Genomic DNA, 21753 nt, shown 5'->3' on the forward strand with positions numbered 1-21753 from the left:
GTTAGTACTGATGTATTGACTTGTTGCACCTGTCACAATCAAATATGATCCTCCACTTCCATTTCTTTATTTGTTCACTTATTTTGTGGCTTGCGTGTTTGCATGTTTGTGTTGTTGGTTTGTTTTGTTTTGTGAACAGCAGAGGAGCTTCCTGTTTGACCCTTCTGCCACTGGATGCCTATTTCCACAGGCAGCATCAGATCTATTTTTAGCATTGATCAATTTGAAATCAATCAATCAACCAACCAACCAATCAATCATCAATATTTGAACATGTTACCAAATCCCATATTGATAAAAAGTTAATCACATCATCTCTTACATACCAACATGTGACACTGTTAAATAACAAGATACTGGTAATCTCAGTTTTTGTGTCTGAAAGAATGTGGATATAGTAAATGGACTGCATTTATGTAGCGCTTTTCCATCTGCATCAGACGCTCAAAGCGCTTTACAATTATTCCTCACACTCACCCTGATGTCAGGGTGCTGCCATACAAGGCGCTCACTACACACTGGGAGCAATAGGGGATTAAAGGCCTTGCCCAAGGGCCCTTAGTGATTTTCCAGTCAGGCGGGGATTTGAACCCATGATCTTCTGGACTCAAGCCCAACACCTTAACCACCTGATATAGTCACTGACTCGCCCAGATTAATGACTTACAAGCCTTGCTAGATGCATGAAATAAATATGTGGTGATGTTTTTACTGATCTGGTATTACTGCTCCATAGTTTACCTACAAATGTTTGAGATGACCTTTATACGTCAGCAGATGTGATATGGACTGCATTTATATAGCGCTTTTCCATCTGTATCAGACGCCCAAAGTGCTTTACACATCAATGCTTCACATTCACCCCGATGTGAGTACTGACTAGTTAACTGACCCAACGAGTTACTAACCCAGACTGCGGGATGCTTAGTCAAACTCCGAGTACTGACTAACCCTGTTAACTGACCCAATGAGTTACTAACTTAGACTGTGGGACACTTGGTAAAATTCTCAGTACTGACTAGTTAACTGACCCAACAAGTTACTAACATGGACTGTGGGACGCTTAGTCAAACTCTGAGTACTGACTAACCCTGTTAACTGACCCAACAAGTTACTAACCCAGACTGCGGGACGCTTAGTCAAACTCTGAGTACTAACTAACTTTCTTAACTGACTCAATGAGTTAATAACCCAGACTGCGGGACTCTTAGTCAAACTCAGTACTGACTAACCCCGTTAACTGATCAACGAGTTACTAACTTGGACTGCGGGACTCTTGGTCAAACTTAATACTGACTAACCCCGTTAACTGACCCAACGAGTTACTAACTTGGACTACGGGACAATTGGTAAAACTCTGAGTACTGACATTTGTGAAATTAACTTACAGTAATGCAAGGGACACAATGAGCAAGTGACAGTATAACCGTTGGCAAACAAATAAGGCTGTCTTCACATCCACAACTTTTGAAAGTTCCTGCTTTGACTGCCAGGAGTTGGCAGCCATTGTGAGGTACCAACAACAACAGTGAAACAAGGGCGTCACAATGGCATACCAGCATATAAACTCCTACGGCAAACCAGGGCCAGATATGACTAGAAACGTGATATTTGTAATCTAGAAAAATGAATGTACCAGCTGTCAGCCTGTACCAACCTTTGGGTTTTGCATGGCAATGCTCTGCGTTAATGCCTTACAGTGTATGGTTCAGAGGTGGGATGAAGTCACCATCAAGTCACTCTCAAGTCATGAATCAGCAAGTCTCAAGTCATAATGACCACCAGTTGTTTGCAAACTGACTTGAGACTTAACTTGGGATGTGCAAATTGATGACTTGAGAATGACTTGACAGTCAGTTCGTCCCACGTCTGATATGGTTAACGCCATAGGTTACAGTGTGGGGCACCTCATCAGTAATGTCAGATAGTCCTATACCCTGTATACGGTATTAACAGCATTTAACACCTCCATGTATTATTTATTTTTTTATTTATTTAACCTTTATTTAACCAGGTTAGTCCCATTGAGACTGAAGTCTCTTTTGCAAGGGAGACCTGGACACTTATAAAGTTTCCAATTCACGTAACCTACATGTCTTTGTAGGGGCGTCGGACTGGGGGGGTAAAGGGTACTATGTACCCAGGGCCCAGAGCATGGGGGGGCCACAAAAAACTGGCATTAAATACATTTTTGTGTTGCATGTTATTAATGTCCATACAATTCATGTTGTAAAATAATATAATTAGGATGAATGTATAAATGTTGCAAAACATAATTCTGCTCTAACAATAATATTGAAAGATCCCCCCCCCCCCCCCCCCACACACACACAAACGGGATCTGACAGAAAGAGGAGGTGTTTAGTAGTGCTGAAACAACTAATTGATTTAATTGATTATTAAAATAGTTGTCAACTAATTTAGTCATCAGTTAGTTGTTAAATAACTTTGTTTTACCGCAAATGTTTCGTTTCTTCCATATAAGTCAACCGTTTCAGCAGCGCGGCTTTGCTTTGAACCTTGAACCAATCGAAGCAGTGATTCTCCTGTAGAGCTTTTGTCATGGCATTCCCTTACTTCGGACCAAGTCCAGCCACTCCCATCCACTTTCTGATGCTAGTCACAATGAAACCTCTGCAGCCGACTTCAACTGGGAAATGCATTACCTTCCATCCCGCCTCCTTGCATTCTTCGACAAGGGCCTCATAACGATTTTCTTTCCACTCATGTGCCACACTGATATTATGTTTGTGCAGCACATTGAGTTCCACCACGTGCACCTCTTTCTCTTCCTCGCTCCATATCACCAGGTCTGGCTTTTTTGTTGTTGGAATGGGGAAAAAACTCTTGCAGCCCTCAAGCTCTGCAGCTACCGCCCATTGACCACCACTCCGGCCTTCCGTGGCTTTGCTCGCCTTCTTTCTGTCAGGAACTTTGCCTCTTTGTGGTATAAACTCGATCTTGCCCAGTCCATGTTTCTGCGAGTTAGGAGTGTATTTTCCCTCTTCCACTTGCTCCTTCACTACCTTAGTGAACACTTTAAGCACTTGATTGTGTCTCCAGGTGTATCTGTTGAGAGCCAGGTGGCAGTTTGAGAGGATATGCTTGATGATTCCTAATGTTCCGCAACTGTACTTGTCATCTTTCTGGACCTTCCGTGTGACTAGGTTCACTGGCGAAGGCAGAATATCATAGCTGGACCGGAGAAGAAAGCGTAGTCTTGATGTGTTCCACTCCCAGATCTCGCTCCATCCAGTCTTTGTTTTGACTACATGCTCTTCCCACCCGGCCACCTGTCCTTGCTGGGCACATTGGATGAGATGAACCCATCGCCTCTCAGCCTGCATCTTTCGCACCTGCCTTGCTGCAGCTTCCCGATGAGACATTTTTCTGAAAGGTCTCAAGTCGCCATTGCCTAGACCCAATTTGCCAGTCAATTTGATGTTGCAGAAACAGCCAGTGGGGCAACCTCAGTTGTAGTGTTATCCAGTGTTGTAATGGCACTAAATTTGCAAAACATGTCCCTCTACACCAGGGGTGGCCAAGTTCGGTCCTCAAGAGCCACATTCCTGACACTCTTAGTTGTCTCCCTGCTCTAACACACCTGAATCCAATGAAACACTTGTTAGCAGACTTTTAATGAGCCTTTCATTGGATTCAGGTGTGTTGGAGCAGGGAGATAACTAAGAGTGTCAGAAATCTGGCTCTCAAGGACAGAACTTGGCCACCCCTGCTCTACACTCTTTATGGGTAAAACTGTGGAAACAGGACACATTCTCAACATGAAAAATTTCCCTTTCTGGCACATAGACTACACTGTTACTATAGTGGATTTCCTGCACTAATTTCCCTACTAAGCTATTGGACTCAACATCCACATTATAATAATAGGTGCTGCAGGCCCTCTAACCACCTGCTGTGTGGCCTGCTGTAAAGTCCTAATGCTACACTCCTTGTAGAATTCTATGTTCTCAGATAAGATGGCAGCACCTTCCCATTTGGGCGGAGGCCGTCCAGCATCAGCAAGCCACGGTGACCCCAGAAGGAGGGGCAGTTATTAAGAAAACTAAAATCGTGCTGCCTGCAAAACTGCGCCAGCCAATCAATCAATCAATCAATCAATTTTTTTATATAGCGCCAAATCACAACAAACAGTTGCCCCAAGGCGCTTTATATTGTAAGGCAAGGCCACACAAAAATTATGTAAAACCCCAACGGTCAAAACGACCCCCCGTGAGCAAGTACTTGGCTACAGTGGGAAGGAAAAACTCCCTTTTAACAGGAAGAAACCTCCAGCAGAACCAGGCTCAGGGAGGGGCAGTCTTCTGCTGGGACTGGTTGGGGCTGAGGGAGAGAACCAGGAAAAAGACATGCTGTGGAGGGGAGCAGAGATCGATCACTAATGATTAAATGCAGAGTGGTGCATACAGAGCAAAAGGAGAAAGAAACAGTGCATCATGGGAACCCCCCAGCAGTCTACGTCTATAGCAGCATAACTAAGGGATGGTTTAGGGTCACCTGATCCAGCCCTAACTATAAGCTTTAGCAAAAAGGAAAGTTTTAAGCCTAATCTTAAAAGTAGAGAGGGTGTCTGTCTCCCTGATCTGAATTGGGAGCTGGTTCCACAGGAGAGGAGCCTGAAAGCTGAAGGCTCTGCCTCCCATTCTACTCTTACAAACCCTAGGAACTACAAGTAAGCCTGCAGTCTGAGAGCGAAGCGCTCTATTGGGGTGATATGGTACTACGAGGTCCCTAAGATAAGATGGGACCTGATTATTCAAAACCTTATAAGTAAGAAGAAGAATTTTAAATTCTATTCTAGAATTAACAGGAAGCCAATGAAGAGAGGCCAATATGGGTGAGATATGCTCTCTCCTTCTAGTCCCCGTCAGTACTCTAGCTGCAGCATTTTGAATTAACTGAAGGCTTTTTAGGGAACTTTTAGGACAACCTGATAATAATGAATTACAATAGTCCAGCCTAGAGGAAATAAATGCATGAATTAGTTTTGCAGCATCACTCTGAGACAAGACCTTTCTGATTTTAGAGATATTGCGTAAATGCAAAAAAGCAGTCCTACATATTTGTTTAATATGCGCTTTGAATGACATATCCTGATCAAAAATGACTCCAAGATTTCTCACAGTATTACTAGAGGTCAGGGTAATGCCATCCAGAGTAAGGATCTGGTTAGACACTATGTTTCTAAGATTTGTGGGGCCAAGTACAATAACTTCAGTTTTATCTGAGTTTAAAAGCAGGAAATTAGAGGTCATCCATGTCTTTATGTCTGTAAGACAATCCTGCAGTTTAGCTAATTGGTGTGTGTCCTCTGGCTTCATGGATAGATAAAGCTGGGTATCATCTGCGTAACAATGAAAATTTAAGCAATACCGTCTAATAATACTGCCTAAGGGAAGCATGTATAAAGTGAATAAAATTGGTCCTAGCACAGAACCTTGTGGAACTCCATAATTAACCTTAGTCTGTGAAGAAGATTCCCCATTTACATGAACAAATTGTAATCTATTAGACAAATATGATTCAAACCACCGCAGCGCAGTGCCTTTAATACCTATGGCATGCTCTAATCTCTGTAATAAAATTTTATGGTCAACAGTATCAAAAGCAGCACTGAGGTCTAACAGAACAAGCACAGAGATGAGTCCACTGTCCGAGGCCATAAGAAGATCATTTGTAACCTTCACTAATGCTGTTTCTGTACTATGATGAATTCTAAAACCTGACTGAAACTCTTCAAATAGACCATTCCTCTGCAGATGATCAGTTAGCTGTTTTACAACTACCCTTTCAAGAATTTTTGAGAGAAAAGGAAGGTTGGAGATTGGCCTATAATTAGCTAAGATAGCTGGGTCAAGTGATGGCTTTTTAAGTAATGGTTTAATTACTGCCACCTTAAAAGCCTGTGGTACATAGCCAACTAACAAAGACAGATTGATCATATTTAAGATCGAAGCATTAAATAATGGTAGGGCTTCCTTGAGCAGCCTGGTAGGAATGGGGTCTAATAAACATGTTGATGGTTTGGATGAAGTAACTAATGAAAATAACTCAGACAGAACAATCGGAGAGAAAGAGTTTAACCAAATACCGGCATCACTGAAAGCAGCCAAAGATAACGATACGTCTTTGGGATGGTTATGAGTAATTTTTTCTCTAATAGTTAAAATTTTGTTAGCAAAGAAAGTCATGAAGTCATTACTAGTTAAAGTTAATGGAATACTCAGCTCAATAGAGCTCTGACTCTTTGTCAGCCTGGCTACAGTGCTGAAAAGAAACCTGGGGTTGTTCTTATTTTCTTCAATTAGTGATGAGTAGAAAGATGTCCTAGCTTTACAGAGGGCTTTTTTATAGAGCAACAGACTCTTTTTCCAGGCTAAGTGAAGATCTTCTAAATTAGTGAGACGCCATTTCCTCTCCAACTTACGGGTTATCTGCTTTAAGCTACGAGTTTGTGAGTTATACCACGGAGTCAGACACTTCTGATTTAAAGCTCTCTTTTTCAGAGGAGCTACAGCATCCAAAGTTGTCTTCAATGAGGATGTAAAACTATTGACGAGATACTCTATCTCCCTTACAGAGTTTAGGTAGCTACTCTGCACTGTGTTGGTATATGGCATTAGAGAACATAAAGAAGGAATCATATCCTTAAACCTAGTTACAGCGCTTTCTGAAAGACTTCTAGTGTAATGAAACTTATTCCCCACTGCTGGGTAGTCCATCAGAGTAAATGTAAATGTTATTAAGAAATGATCAGACAGAAGGGAGTTTTCAGGGAATACTGTTAAGTCTTCTATTTCCATACCATAAGTCAGAACAAGATCTAAGCTATGATTAAAGTGGTGGGTGGACTCATTTACTTTTTGAGCAAAGCCAATAGAGTCTAATAATAGATTAAATGTGTTGAGGCTGTCATTCTCAGCATCTGTGTGGATGTTAAAATCGCCCACTATAATTATCTTATCTGAGCTAAGCACTAAGTCAGACAAAAGGTCTGAAAATTCACAGAGAAACTCACAGTAACGACCAGGTGGACGATAGATAATAACAAATAAAACTGGTTTTTGGGACTTCCAATTTGGATGGACAAGACTAAGAGTCAAGCTTTCAAATGAATTAAAGCTCTGTCTGGGTTTTTGATTAATTAATAAGCTGGAATGGAAGATTGCTGCTAATCCTCCGCCCCGGCCCGTGCTACGAGCATTCTGACAGTTAGTGTGACTCGGGGGTGTTGACTCATTTAAACTAACATATTCATCCTGCTGTAACCAGGTTTCTGTTAGGCAGAATAAATCAATATGTTGATCAATTATTATATCATTTACCAACAGGGACTTAGAAGAGAGAGACCTAATGTTTAATAGACCACATTTAACTGTTTTAGTCTGTGGTGCAGTTGAAGGTACTATATTATTTTTTTCTTTTTGAATTTTTATGCTTAAATAGATTTTTGCTGGTTATTGGTGGTCTGGGAGCAGGCACCGTCTCTACGGGGATGGGGTAATGAGGGGATGGCAGGGGGAGAGAAGCTGCAGAGAGGTGTGTAAGACTACAACTCTGCTTCCTGGTCCCAACCCTGGATAGTCACAGTTTGGAGGATTTAAGAAAATTGGCCAGATTTCTAGAAATGAGAGCTGCTCCATCCAAAGTGGGATGGATGCCGTCTCTCCTAACAAGACCAGGTTTTCCCCAGAAGCTTTGCCAATTATCTATGAAGCCCACCTCATTTTTTGGACACCACTCAGACAGCCAGCAATTCAGGGAGAACATGCGGCTAAACATGTCAGTCCCGGTCCGATTGGGGAGGGGCCCAGAGAAAACTACAGAGTCCGACATTGTTTTTGCAAAGTTACACACCGATTTAATGTTAATTTTAGTGACCTCCGATTGGCGTAACCGGGTGTCATTACTGCCGACATGAATTACAATCTTACCAAATTTACGCTTAGCCTTAGCCAGCAGTTTCAAATTTCCTTCAATGTCGCCTGCTCTGGCCCCCGGAAGACAATTGACTATGGTTGCTGGTGTCGCTAACTTCACATTTCTCAAAACAGAGTCGCCAATAACCAGAGTTTGATCCTCGGCGGGTGTGTCGCTGAGTGGGGAAAAACGGTTAGAAATGTGAACGGGTTGGCGGTGTACACGGGGCTTCTGTTTAGGGCTACGCTTCCTCCTCACAGTCACCCAGTCGGCCTGCTTTCCCGACTGCTCGGGATCTGCCAGGGGGGAACTAACGGCGGCTAAGCTACCTTGGTCCGCACCGACTACAGGGGCCTGGCTAGCTGTAGAATTTTCCACGGTGCGGAGCCGAGTCTCCAGTTCGCCCAGCCTGGCCTCCAAAGCTACGAATAAGCTACACTTATTACAAGTACCGTTACTACTAAAGGAGGCCGAGGAATAACTAAACATTTCACACCCAACTGCGCAGATTAAACAGCTAACAGATACAGAAAAACACCGCTGTGGTCCGGAACAGGAAGTGATACAATACCGCAGTGAGAGCCAACCACCAAAACACAATCACTCTTCAACCTTCAGCCACCTATTCAAAGACATCAGCCTGCTAAATGCCTCATTTCCACAAGGAGACCAGAGACTATTACTTGATGCCGACACATCTTTCTGGCAATGTCACATGTTCTTTCTATGTCCATCTTTGTGACCTCTGATTGCCACATCTTAACATCGCTGGTGTCGACATGAATAACAATGTGGCTATAACTGGTATCATGTTCCTTCATGTGACTGTCCTTCTGCATTTTCAGCACACTAAGATAAGAGGCACTGTCGGGTGCTCTGGCCACAGGAATACATTTAACATCAGCAACATTTATAATCTGACTTTGCAGGTAATAGAATCCCTGATCACTAATGCAAGGTGTTTCAGCCTGGAGATGGAGATAGAAGTTCTCCATCTAAGGCTGACAAATCTTTCACAGTCATCAATAGTGACTGTGAACCAGGTACCACAACTGGGCACCAAGCCTTATGGGATTTCTTCTGCCTAATACCAGTCTGAAAGTTGTCATCTTTAGCCGGCAGAGCTGAGCTAGTGCTAACAGGTGCACTACACACCTCAGTGCTAACCTCATCTGGAGTGCCCATGATATATAAGTCCACTGAACACAGGAGCAAACTTACGGACACTGCTCTCGAAGAGGGTCACCCTTTCTGACAGCATCGTGGAAGCTATTTTAAGGTTTGTGGATTAAGGGAAGATTAACTGTGTAGTGAAAGTTAGCACAAGCTAAGCACTAGTGAGAAGCTGACTAGTCCTGAGATTTACGCAGGTATAAACTAATGAACTGAAATTCATACCAGTTCCAATTAAAGACTAACAAAAGTAATGCACAGATAACTGAAATAAAATAAACTATTACAACCTTGTATTTAATAGAAGAGCATCATTCAGTCCAGCTGCTGAGGATTCAGTTCATCGAAGAAAGAGGTCTGATGTGAAACACGTAGCACCAAGTAGCAGGAAGTATTAGCTGACATGGCTTTCTATTAGTCTGAATTTTAATATTCCAAACGCCTGTCCTTATGATGTCAAGTGATTGTGCCAAGCATGCCCTCTGCATGCCGTACATTTAACTTATCTGGAGATTAAATGTGCTTGAAACATTTTAAATTATATTATAGTTTACAGCAGTACTTGTTTTTGCCTGCATTTCTGTACTGTACCTGACAGTTATTCTGCCAAAATGTAAAAATTAAACCATTGTATGAACAACTAACTGCAATCTGCTGAAACAATTTCAGTGGTGGGCACAGTTCCGATAATCCGATAACAGATCATTATCGAAGATAACGTTTTCATTATCGGATTATCTTTTAAGATAACTTTAAAGACCATCATAGGACTAATTATCTTCCGATGAATTTTTGTCCAGTAACTTTTTAACCAATAAACAAAATAAAGCTGAACAGCGACAAGCATTTTTAAAATTAGTTCAGCACCCACCTGTTAAAAGTTTTGTACCAGACACAGTTATAAACTTTGCAAACAGAAGAGAACTGCTTGTATAAAAAGCTCTACAAAAAAAAAAAAAAAAAAAAAAAAAAAAAAAAAAAAAAAAAAAAAAAAAATTCCCTTTAACATCATACTGATATGCTGGCAATATGACCCAAGTCATCCAGAGGCATACATCTTTAACTTATGGTTCAAATTTAAGCAAACTAATTTTGGACTAGTTATTTAAAATTACAGTCATGTCTGAAGTTGTATAAAGTAAAAATATCAGATATGTGTTTTAGTTTTAAAGTAATGTGTTAATTTTTAAGGTTTTGTGAGCACATGCTCTGCCCCGCAGTGCATTATGGGTAGGATGATGTAATCTCAGTACGTCAGGACAGGACAAATGCATTTCAGACACTCTGTTCAGGCTCCAAGGACAACAGCATTAAACTCTAGTGCCTAAAACTCTCTTGTATATATTCTCTGCGTTTATAGACGTTGATTTTTTAATTGCGTTTGTTAAATTCCACGCATTTTAAATGTGAACAGACAGGGATTATCTAGAATTTGTTTTGAAAGCCTCTACTGCCATCTAGCATCTACTGGCCAGTAGTGTTCATGGCAGTGTCTGGGAACCAGTAGATGGCAGTGTTCTATTTATTTTGACCCCGGTTATGTCAGATATAAAACTTGTTCTTCTCTCTGCTCCTTTTCATTCTGGTGATTGTGATGCTTTATTTCTGTTTTTTTCTTTTAAATGAATGAAATAAATATTAAAGAAAGAAAGAAAGAAAGAAAGAAGTGTTTGCAGTGTGCAGTGTTTGCACAGGTACAGTGCGAACGGTTGGATGCTGCTTGTAGGTTTCAGCAGCAGGATAACCTCACGACGGCCGACCACAATAGTATATCAAACAGGTTTGATTCTCATTCGACCATACGATCAGCGATCAGGAGGTAGTCGTCAGATGTTGACCGCAGCTTGATACTCCATGAACACTACACGATGCAGGACGCACGATTAACCTGAAACTTGGTCCAAAAAATTCCTGCATGAAAAATCATCTCACACAGTGTAAAGTATGTTTTACATCAAATGAATGTTGTAAAGAGAGAATGCAAAAAAATAAAAAAAAAGAATGCAAAAAAAAACATGCAAAAAAATTTGCCATGACACTTCCAGAGCTCTGTAAAAATGCTTGTTTTTACAAATAAAAAAATGGAATATTTTACAAAAGCACATTTAAACACCAACACACAACAGACGTCACATTAACCTGTTGGTTTGCATAATGAATGACTGAACCAATCAGTGTTTAGCAGGCACCTTTACCCAGAATCCTTTGCGATCTGTCTCTTTGTTACAAAACCCCAGAATTAGTGCATTATTCAACATTAAAAGATATATGTTATATTTTAACTTTGTACAAATGACAGAATTGACATTAATGGAGTTATTCTATTGGTATTAATGTTATTTATAAATCAAAACCATAATTCAATATGACTTTATTTTTCAAGACCTCCGCATGACCGGACCTTTATAACTGATACAGGGCTGGCTTTATGAATGCTCTCAGATTGGCTCTGTTCTGGGAGGGTTGTAATAAACAAGAGCTTCCAGCAGGGACTGAATGTTGAAAGAAAAAAGTGTGGTCTTATTGTTTGAGTCTTGGGGTGCCTCTGTCTGTGCTCAGAGCACTGTAGAGCTTTCAGCAGGGGCAGACTGTTGAAAGAAAAAAGTATGGTCTTATTGTTTGGGTCTGTTGTTTTTTTAATATTATTAGAAGCTATTAAATTTGTTTTACTAGTAGTTGTAAATGTGCCAGAGATAATAATAGAATTTATCTGTTATCGGTTATCTGTAACTTCTGATAAATTTTTGGGTGGTTTATTGTTTTAACTTTATCGAAGATAACTTTTCAGTTATCTGATTATCTGTTATCGAAGTTAATTTTTTGGTTATCTGTGCCCACCACTGAACAATTTGAACTGCTGCCATGCAGGGAGGTTTGAGGTACACATCGGTGTGCCGGTGTGTATGCAATTTTGTAAAGTAATAAGTTGAGCATGTAGGGTAAGCTCAGTGGCTCCCCAGGGTTGAATTTCTACCAGCACACACATGCACGTACGCACACTGTTAATGAGTTCAAACAACATTTCAGCTGCAGCATTCCTCCCTGCTAATAGATCCACAGGGTTTGGTACTAAGTGATTATATCTAACTGGATTATAGAACCTGATTACCCAAAAATGTAATCTGCGACACAGCCAAATTACGAAAGGGGAGTCATATTTCACTACATATTTCATGTTTCACTGTGTACATGTCAGTCAAAAAGCCTTGCTGTATCGTCAATAAAATTCTCATTCCAGTAGAGCAGCAAAATATATATTAAAGCCATTGGAGGGTGAATGCAGGTGGTGTGCATGCAGGCAAGAGCAGCTGAACCACGGAAGTAGCAATTATTTTTTCTTGTTCTCGGTCTGACCCTGACTCTCCCTGCAATTTGTCAGTTTTATCAACAACGTGCTGACAAGCTTTCACCTTTAATCATGGTAAAAAAAAATAAAATAAAATAAAATAAAATACTAGCATCTCTAAAATGCAGTTAAATGCACATTGTTAGCCATTACCCATTCATCATCATAGCGTGTTGCTTTCATTAGCTCATCAATGTTTATTGTACATCCTTCTTATCCCTGACCATATGTACTTTATTTGTCAGAAATATTGGCAAGGATATACAGTCTGTGTCATTTTAAAATATTTAAAATTTTCACATTGATTTCAGATAAATCCACTTTTACATTGACTTCGAATGAGTGCTGGTATCAGACAGTCTGCTGAATTTAATTTCAACCCTTGGAGCCCTAAGGGGATGTTCTTGATTTTAACCATACAGTGCATCCGCAAAGTATTTTGTTATGTTACAGCCTTATTCCAAAATGGATGATTTTTTTCCCCTCCAAATTCTCCACACAATACCCCATAATGACAACTTGAAAAAAAATGTATTTTAGATTTTTGCAAATCTATTTAAATAAAAGAAAAACAACAACTAAGAAATCACACGTACAAAATTATTCACAGACTGCCATGAAGCTCAAAATTGAGCTCATGTGCATCGTGTTTCCATTGATCATCTTTCAGATGTTTCTACAGCTTAATTGGAGTCTACCTGGGTTTAATTCAGTTAATTGGACATGATTTGGAAAGGCACACACCTGTCTACATATCACCTGTCTACATATAAAGTCACACAGTTGACAGTGCATGTCAGAGCACAAAACAAGCATGAAGTCAAAGGAATTGTCTGTAGATGTCTCAGATAGAATTGTCTCGAGGCACAAATCTGGGGAAGGGTACAGAAACATTTTTGCTGCTTTGAAGGTCCCAATGAACACAGTGGCCTCCATCATCCGTAAATGGAAGACATACGGATCCACAAGGACTCCTCCTAGAGTGGCCTCCCGTCTAAACTGAGCAATCGGGGGAGAAGGGCCTTAGTCAGGGAGGTGACCAAGAACCGAAATGTGATTTCTTGTTTATTTATTTTTTTTTTTTTTGGGGGGGGGGGGGGGTAATCAGTTTGCAGAAAATAATAAAAAAATAATGTTTTCATGATGGGGTGTTGTGAGTACAATTGTGAGGGGAAAATGAATAAACTCCATTTTGGAATAAGGCTGTAACATAACAAAATGTGGAAACAGTGAAGTGAATACTTTCCAGATGCACTGTATATGAAGAAATTGATTGTTCAGAACAATCTCACCTTTCTGAATGTGAGACATACATTTAATGAGAACACTGTAGAGCAGGGGTGGGCATCGAGGGCCGAGACACTGCAGGTTTTCCATGTAACCAATCACCTCAGCAGGTGGGTTGCTGATGAGCTTCTGCTCTGAACATAAACACCTGGTTGTCAATGAAATCACCTGCTGAGACACCTGATCATTAATGAAATCACCTGCTGAGGCGATGGGTTGCACGGAAAACCTGCAGTGTCTCGGCCCTTTATGGCACATGATTGCCCACCCCTGCTGTAGAGAGACATGATCTATTCAGAGAAATATATTGAAAACTTGACCGGGAGGCAGGAAAGTGTCATTAGGGCTCTAAGGGTTTAAATTGCAGGAGAAAAATCCCAACTCTAATAACCTTCAAATTATAATTATAGGCTTCAACACGGTGGCGCTTTTGCTTCGTCAGCAGCTTCGTGCCGAAGCCATCGGCATGAATTTCGCTGCAACTGTTTTCATGGCCAAATCTTCTGTCACAGTGGAATGCGCCGAAAAAGTGCTGATGTCCACCTCTTCCGCAATTTTTCAGATAGTCACACGACGGCCCCACATCACCACAGCGTTCACTTTGGAATCATCTGGTCATTTCTGCATGTTGATGGCCGACCGGAGCGCGGCTTGCTCTCCACCGTTGTGCGGCCGTCTTTAAACCAGTTGTACCGCTCCATAATCTGTGTGATGCCCATAGGATCGTCACCGAAAGCCGTCTGAATAATCCAAATGGTTTCCACCTGGCTGTCGCCCAGTTTCTGGCAAAATTTGATGCAGTCGCGCTGCTCCAGTCATTCCGCCATTTTCCTTGCAAAGAAAATCCGACGAGAGACTGCACCCATCCTCACACAAAGGCTGCTTACAAGCAAATGATGCAATGGACAGGCGTGAAAAAATTTTTAAAGCTTCAAGGTTGGCTCATGCAAGCACACGTGATTCAAATCCATCAGGTTTTTGAAAAAAATAAAAAGGTCGGATACTTTTCTAACAGACCTCGTATAGTTAGTAGGCTAAGCTGTATAAGCAGAAGCTGTGAGTGTGTGTGAGTGTACTGGTATCTATCTAAAGTAACTCTGTTAGCATACTATAGGAAAATAAAAAGTATAATCATTATGCTATCAAATGGAAACCTAAGAACCTAGGTACTATATGTTGATGTCTTTAGAGTAACATAAACTGATGAATCATTAAAAATCTACACCATGTAAAATGGAATTGTAAATGGTAAAAATAAGCTAGGTATGGTAGAAGAGCTAAATTAGCTGTGAATAAGCCAATCACCATACCCAGCAAGCTAACATGATAAACAAAAATGGTAATTAGTGAATAAAGTATAAGAGCGTGTTAAACCGACAGTAACGGTATTAACAAATACATATAAAATAAATGTGGGCAAAAGTATGAATTAATGTGGGTTATCAAACACAAAAGAACCAACTATTTTGTAAGCTACGATGAACGTTGCTAAGGCCGGCTAGATAAGCTAACGGTAGCTGTTAGGTATAACTAATTGTACCCCACTCCTCCAATATTTACTTAAATATAATAATATTAAAGAGGGGGGAACAAGAAAAAGTAAAGTGTGTAGAAATGTATATGGAGACATAAGTACATATATTTGCAGAAAAGAGAAAAACGGCGGCCGTTTTAATCACCAAACATGCTCGTGTCAGTGCGCCTTTATGTTTTTGGATGGCGTTTTTGGGGATCCATAACTACATCTGTATGTTTCCACAGCTGGACAGGCACTGACTGGCAGGTATGTCGATGTCTGCCATGGTACTTTGGGTTTACATGGAGTGTTTGTTGTGCATTCACAAATTGTCCGCAAATAAGATGCAAAGCTGACATAATTGTGAGAGTTTGGATGAGTATACGGACACTGTGACGTCGTATATCCACTTCTGCGAGGACAGCATTGTACCATCACGCACAAGGGTGCGTTACAACAATGACAAACCCTGGTTTACTCCCAAACTGAAATGGCTGTGGTTAGATAAGAAGGAGGTTTTTAAAAGTGGGGACAAAGATTACAAAGAGGCCAAGTACAGGTTTAGCAAGGAAGTGGGCATTGCTAGATCACACTACTCTGAGAACATCCAGCAGCAGATCTCAGAGAATGATGCAGCCTCAGTGTGGAAAAGTTTTAGGCAGATTACCAATTACAAGCCTAAAACCCCCCACTTCACAGACGACCTACAAACTGCAAATAGACTGAACGAGTTCTGTTGTCGTTTTGATGGCCAGGTTAACAGCCCTCACACCTCCTCCAGTCCCAGCAACATACCCAGCATGGACATTCACTCTCCCACCTCCCCCACCCACCACACTTTAGTGGAGCTCACAATATCAAGGACTTCCATCCCAGAGTCCCCCTCCTCTCTCCCCGCCCTCACAGCTCTACATATTTATGAAGATGAGGTGCGAAAGCAGTTTAGGAATGTAAAAGCTCGCAAAGCTCCTGGACCAGACGATGTCTCACCTGCCACTCTGAGACACTGTGCTAATGAGCTTTCCCCAGACATATTCAACTCCTCAGTGGAGGCTTGCCACGTGCCTGACTGTTTCAAAACCTCCATCATTATTCCTGTTCCCAAGAAACCGAGGATCACTGGACTCAATGATAACAGACCGGTGGCACTGACTTCTGTAGTCATGAAGTCATTTGAGCGTCTGGTTCTGTTCCACCTCAAATCTCTCACGGCCTCCCTCTTGGACCCCTTGCAGTTTGCTTACAGAGTCAATAGGTCTGTAGATGACGCCATCAGTCTGGCTTTGCACTTCGTTCTGCAGCATCTGGACTCCCCGGGAACCTATGCTAGGATCCTGTTTGTGGACTTCAGCTCTGCCTTCAATACCATCCTTCCAGATCTTCTCCAGGCTAAGCTTTCCCAGATGAACGTGCCTGATTCTACCTGCAGGTGGATTGCCAACTTCCTGAAAGATAGGAAGCAGCATGTGAGGCTGGGGAAGAATGTCTCGGACTCCCGGACCACCAGTATCGGTACTCCTCAGGGCTGTGTCCTCTCTCCTCTGCTTTTCTCCCTGTACACCAACTGCTGTACTTCTGATCACCAGTCTGTCAAGCTTATCAAGTTTGCAGATGACACCACCCTTATCGGACTCATCTCTGATGGGGATGAGTCCGCCTATAGGCTGGAGGTCCAACGACTGGTGTCCTGGTGCAGCACAACTTGGTGCTGAACACCAAGAAGACAGTGGAGATTATTGTGGACTTTAGGAAGAACACAGCCCCTCTCCCCATCATTACCCTGGCAGACACCCCCATCACCATATTGGACACCTTCTGTTTCCTGGGAATCACTCTAACCAAGGACCTCAGGTGGGAGTCCACCATTACTTCTTTTGTCAAGAAGGCCCAGCAGAGGATGTACTTCCTGTGGCAGTTGAAGAAATTCAACCTGCCAGCAAGGATCATGGTGCAGTTTTACACTGCCATCATCGAGTCCATCCTCACCACCTCCATCACCGTATGGTATGCTGGAGCCACCACCAGGGACATACAGAGACTACAGCGCATTGTACGCTCTGCCGAGAAGGTGATTGGCTCCAACCTTCCATCTCTTCACGACCTGTACACCTCCAGGACACTGGGGCGCTCAGGTCGGATCAGAGCCGATCCTTCTCACCCTGGATATAGCCTTTTTGACCTCCTCCCCTCAGGCAGGAGGCTACGGTCCCTTCGGACCAGAACCTCCCACCATAAGAACAGTTTTTTTCTCCTCTGCTGTTAGCGTCATCAACAAGAACTTTTAGAACTCTAGATTGTTGCTATCACCATTTATCATCACCATTTATTTATCTTAGCGCATACATTCTGTACATTTTGTAACATTGCTTTAATGTTAGCACCAAGTACCACAGCAATTTCCTAATGTTGTGAACTTGTTCACTCATATGGCAATAAAACTTTTCTGATTCTGATTCTGATAATACAACGGCTTTATTTGTGGCTACTCTGTATGCAGTCACTACATCTTATTTTAGTTTGTGATGTGGGTGTGATAGGCACACTATATATCCTTTTTACAGACTGTCCCAGTCCGCTGCCAAGCCGCAGTACCCCGTCAGTTGCGGATATCAGCGGATAATGACGGATATACAGCGCGTAGATTGAGTATGTATTGATTATGTATTGAGTATGTAAGGCGGATGTCATCTGCAGCCAAAATGTTTTGCAGCTCAAAAATCCTGGCAATGGAAAAACGTGCCTGTGCGGATAATTGCAGATGTGTGCGGTTGTCAACTGACTCATACAAGCATGTTTCACGGATATTGCGGATGTTTAGTGAATATGAACCAATTGTGTGCGCAATTCATACACAAATCATCCTAAAGGCCAGTGGGACAGGGCCTTTAGAAGGAGAAGTAACTGCAATGCGCTGGCTTCCCCTCCAGGGGAGTTTAAGTTTCCCTTCTGCTTGACGCTATCTGAGTATAAGCGCCAGCTCTGCAGGCCAGTGGGACTTACTTGCAATATGTTCAGTCTTGTTATGCAATTATTGGTTTAATTGGGGCTTCTATTTATGGAGACTGATCAGGTAAACTACCTTTGGCTTAATTACTTAAAATGTTGGTTGTGTTTTGTGGTGTGGGGTTGGTGCAAGGTGTGTGTGGTTTAAAAACTAAGACAAAATGCCAAAATCCATTAGAAGACATGTATCTTCATAACTGATTGTTAATCTTCACAATTTGTAGCACAGCAAGCAACTCTTATATCAGTAGTCTCAAACGCTCTATAAAAAGCGTGCAGGATTTTAATTGCAATCTTTAATAGAGGATTAGCATCTTTTTTTTCTTGATGGAGATAGTTGGAGGCATGAACACTTTGTGGTGGGGCAAGAGAATTTGTAGACAATGTGCCAACTGCATTCATGTTATTTCACACATACACAACGCATCAAACTAACAGCAGAGATTGTTGAAAAGTCAAAAGAAATGCCCTTCTGACAAGACACAAATGCAAATTTGTACAAACTGTGAGTACTGAAAGGCAAAACCATGGAAAATCTACAGCTAACAACAAACAGCATAGTTGCTGCTGTCCTCTCATTGGGGTTCATTTCAGTCACTTTTTTTTTAGTGTGCAGGACAGACTTCCTCCTCTTTCTCAGTTTCACCAGGTTCTGGTTCATGGACCACATCATCTGCTTTTTGCAGATAATGTGGTTCTGCTGGGCTGATCATACGGTGACCTCCACTGCACACTAGACAGGTTAGTGGCCAAGTGTGAAGCAAATGGGCTGAGGATCAGCACTTCCGAATTTGACACCATGGCCCTGTGTCAGAAAAGGGGTATTGTCCCCTCTGGGTCAGGGAAAGTTACTGCCCCAAGTGGAGGAGTTCAAGTATTTCAGAATCTTGTTCACAAGTGGGGGTAAGATGGAGCCTGACATTGATAAATGGATTAGTGCTGCATTTGAGGTCCTTTGAAAACTGTCCTGAACTGTTGTGGTGAAGAAAGAGTTGAGACAGAAGATGAAGTTCTTGATTTATCAGTCGATTCATGCTCCTCCCCTCACCTGTGGCCATGAACATTGGGTAATGACAGAAACAACAAGATCACAGATACAAACGGTGGAAATTAGGTTCATCTGTCAGGTTTAGACTCAGGGACAGCGTGAGACTGTTGAATATCCGGGAGGGGATCAGACAGGAGCCACTTGCTTCTTTGCAATGAAAAGAGCCAGCAGAGGTGATTCTTGATTCATGTATCTGGTGAGGATGTAATCTGGTTCTCTCCCTGGAGAGGTCTTCCAGGCATGTCTAAAGAGGGAGAGGCTTCAGTGAAAACCCAGGACATGCTAGAGGGATTGCATATCCCAGCTGGTTTTTGAATGTTCAGGATTCCCCAGGAAGAGTTAGAGGGCCTCGCTGTATATAGGGAAGTGGAGGATGAGCTGTTTACTCTGCTGATGCCACAACCAAGACCCAGATAAGTGGCAGAAAATGAATGAATGGTTTATGGACAGTGCTGTTTGACATGGAAGTGGATCCAGGTTTATTCATGCTATTATAGAAAGAAAATGAAGAGAAATGATAAATGCATCTTGGGTGATATGGGCATTGTGAACATGTTTAGTTGACCCTATGCAGTGCATAAACAAACTCATGGGTGTAATGGAAACTGAGGGCATTATAAAACTGCATCCATTAAAAAATGTAAGAAACTGATGCTGAAACTCGAGAATTGTCTACAGCAAATATAAACTTTGTAATGGGATTATAGTGGGGCTAATGAAATTCTTACAGTATGTGGCAGTGACCACGTACTCCACCAGCAGATTTCACTGATTATCTCCATTTTGGGTCAAGAGGAGATGCTCTTCATTGAAATCTCCTGAACAATTGGAAGAAATGAGAACTTGCCCTTGGTTCATCATAGAATGAATCTAAGAATATCATTATATATCACAGTGATTTTAACATCCCTTAATGAAGAAAGCAGCAGGTCTTTCTTTTGTATTATTGTTATGAGTATACATATATTTATATATGTATACATTATTTATTTAAGGTATTTATAAGCTTTGCTTCTGCCGTCACCCTTTTGGCCACACGGGTTCACTGTACATTGTTCTTTTTATGGGTTTTTGCTGTTGTCTTTGTTGTTGTTCGTCTGTGTGCTGAATAAATAAAAATTCATTTATTCATTCATTTTTTGTCTCTCTTTCTTTCTTTCTTTCTTTCTTTCTCTCTTTCTTTCTCCGGTTACTAGGTTAAATTTTACAAACATATGCAGGTGGCACCAATTTTCTGGCACTTACGTCATAATTTTTGTCTTTTATCTTTCAGAACACGTCCAAAGGTCCAGTTCAATGGCTATGTCGGACATGAGAGCTCCAACGGTCAAGCATCATTTGAAAATCCAATGTATGACACCAACATGAAGCCAACTGAGGCTAAGGCAGTTCGATTTGATACCACACTCAATACAGTCTGCACTGTGGTATAGTCCAACAAACCTGCCGCTGCATGCACAGCGGTGTAGGCCAGTGTCACTGTTGCATTCTGCAGTGTGGTTTAACCACACTTGAAGGAAACTGTACATCCAGGAGAAACGTAATGATTTGGACTCATCTACTTGAGCAGTGTGTGTTGTAGCATGCTGGTCTTCTGTCAGCACAGTGTTGGAGCTGTTTTCCACCTCCTGCCTGTTATTGTCAAGAACAATTGTATCACCTCTCCCTGCAGCCTGAGAGAGTGAAATAAAACTGGGACATGCAAAGGAGGGCGTAAACAATGTAATCTTCAAATTGTTCAGGACATCAATGCCGGGACCACAAATTCTCTTGCTGTTCGGACAACAAAGAAAAACATGAGAGCATGGTACACCTTATCAACAGTCCATCAAGAGTGACACCCTCAATGAACAAAGCTCATGCAGTGCCAGTTGACTTTTTGCAAAATTTGACTTAACCTGTATGGAAAGGGCTTGGTATAGCTAATGTTGAATACCTTTCCTGAAGCCTAATCAGAGGTTTACCCCAACATCACCCAATAGTTCATTGCCAAGTTTGCACAGTGGTATAGGCTTACTAACTCCCCTGCTGCAGGCCAGACATGGGTTTGAATGATTTGAGGTTCTACCCTCAGGGGAAGCACATAGACTATTCCACCTTCTCACCTCCCAACCCGTCAGAGCACCCCCACCATCACCAGTCCCACCCTCAGACATGCCATTAGACAGTAAATGATTAGATTCCATGTTGCAAAATGAAATCATCAGCAGTGCAGGACCAAAAATCTCCCACATCGACTCCACTACACTGGCTTTGACTGGACTAACCTAATATGACAAATGCTGCCAGTGCAGTGACAAGTTCAGTCAGATCTCTGAATCAGTGAGCATTCTCGTCCATTTTATCATTTAGCCCAAGTATTAAATTAGTTTTCTGGGCTAGTGCTAGACAAGCCGGTGTCAAATAACAGTTATAGAACATTCTGAAATGTTAGTTTTA

At 41.7% G+C, this 21753-nt stretch overlaps 1 protein-coding gene across 1 annotated transcript in view; it reads left to right on the forward strand.

The window, feature by feature from the left end:
- LOC117503844 (CUB and sushi domain-containing protein 1-like) overlaps positions 1 to 21504 on the forward strand; it is a 2069078-nt gene extending 2047574 nt beyond the window's left edge. The window contains exon 75 of the mRNA XM_034163109.1: positions 20588 to 21504. Coding sequence (XP_034019000.1) covers positions 20588 to 20747 — 160 coding nt within the window. The 3' untranslated portion in view covers positions 20748 to 21504. The remainder of the gene's footprint in view (positions 1 to 20587) is intronic.
- Positions 21505 to 21753: the final 249 nt, after the last annotated feature.

Source organism: Thalassophryne amazonica, chromosome 2 (assembly GCF_902500255.1).
Source record: "Thalassophryne amazonica chromosome 2, fThaAma1.1, whole genome shotgun sequence".
In the NCBI taxonomy this organism is placed as follows: domain Eukaryota; kingdom Metazoa; phylum Chordata; class Actinopteri; order Batrachoidiformes; family Batrachoididae; genus Thalassophryne; species Thalassophryne amazonica.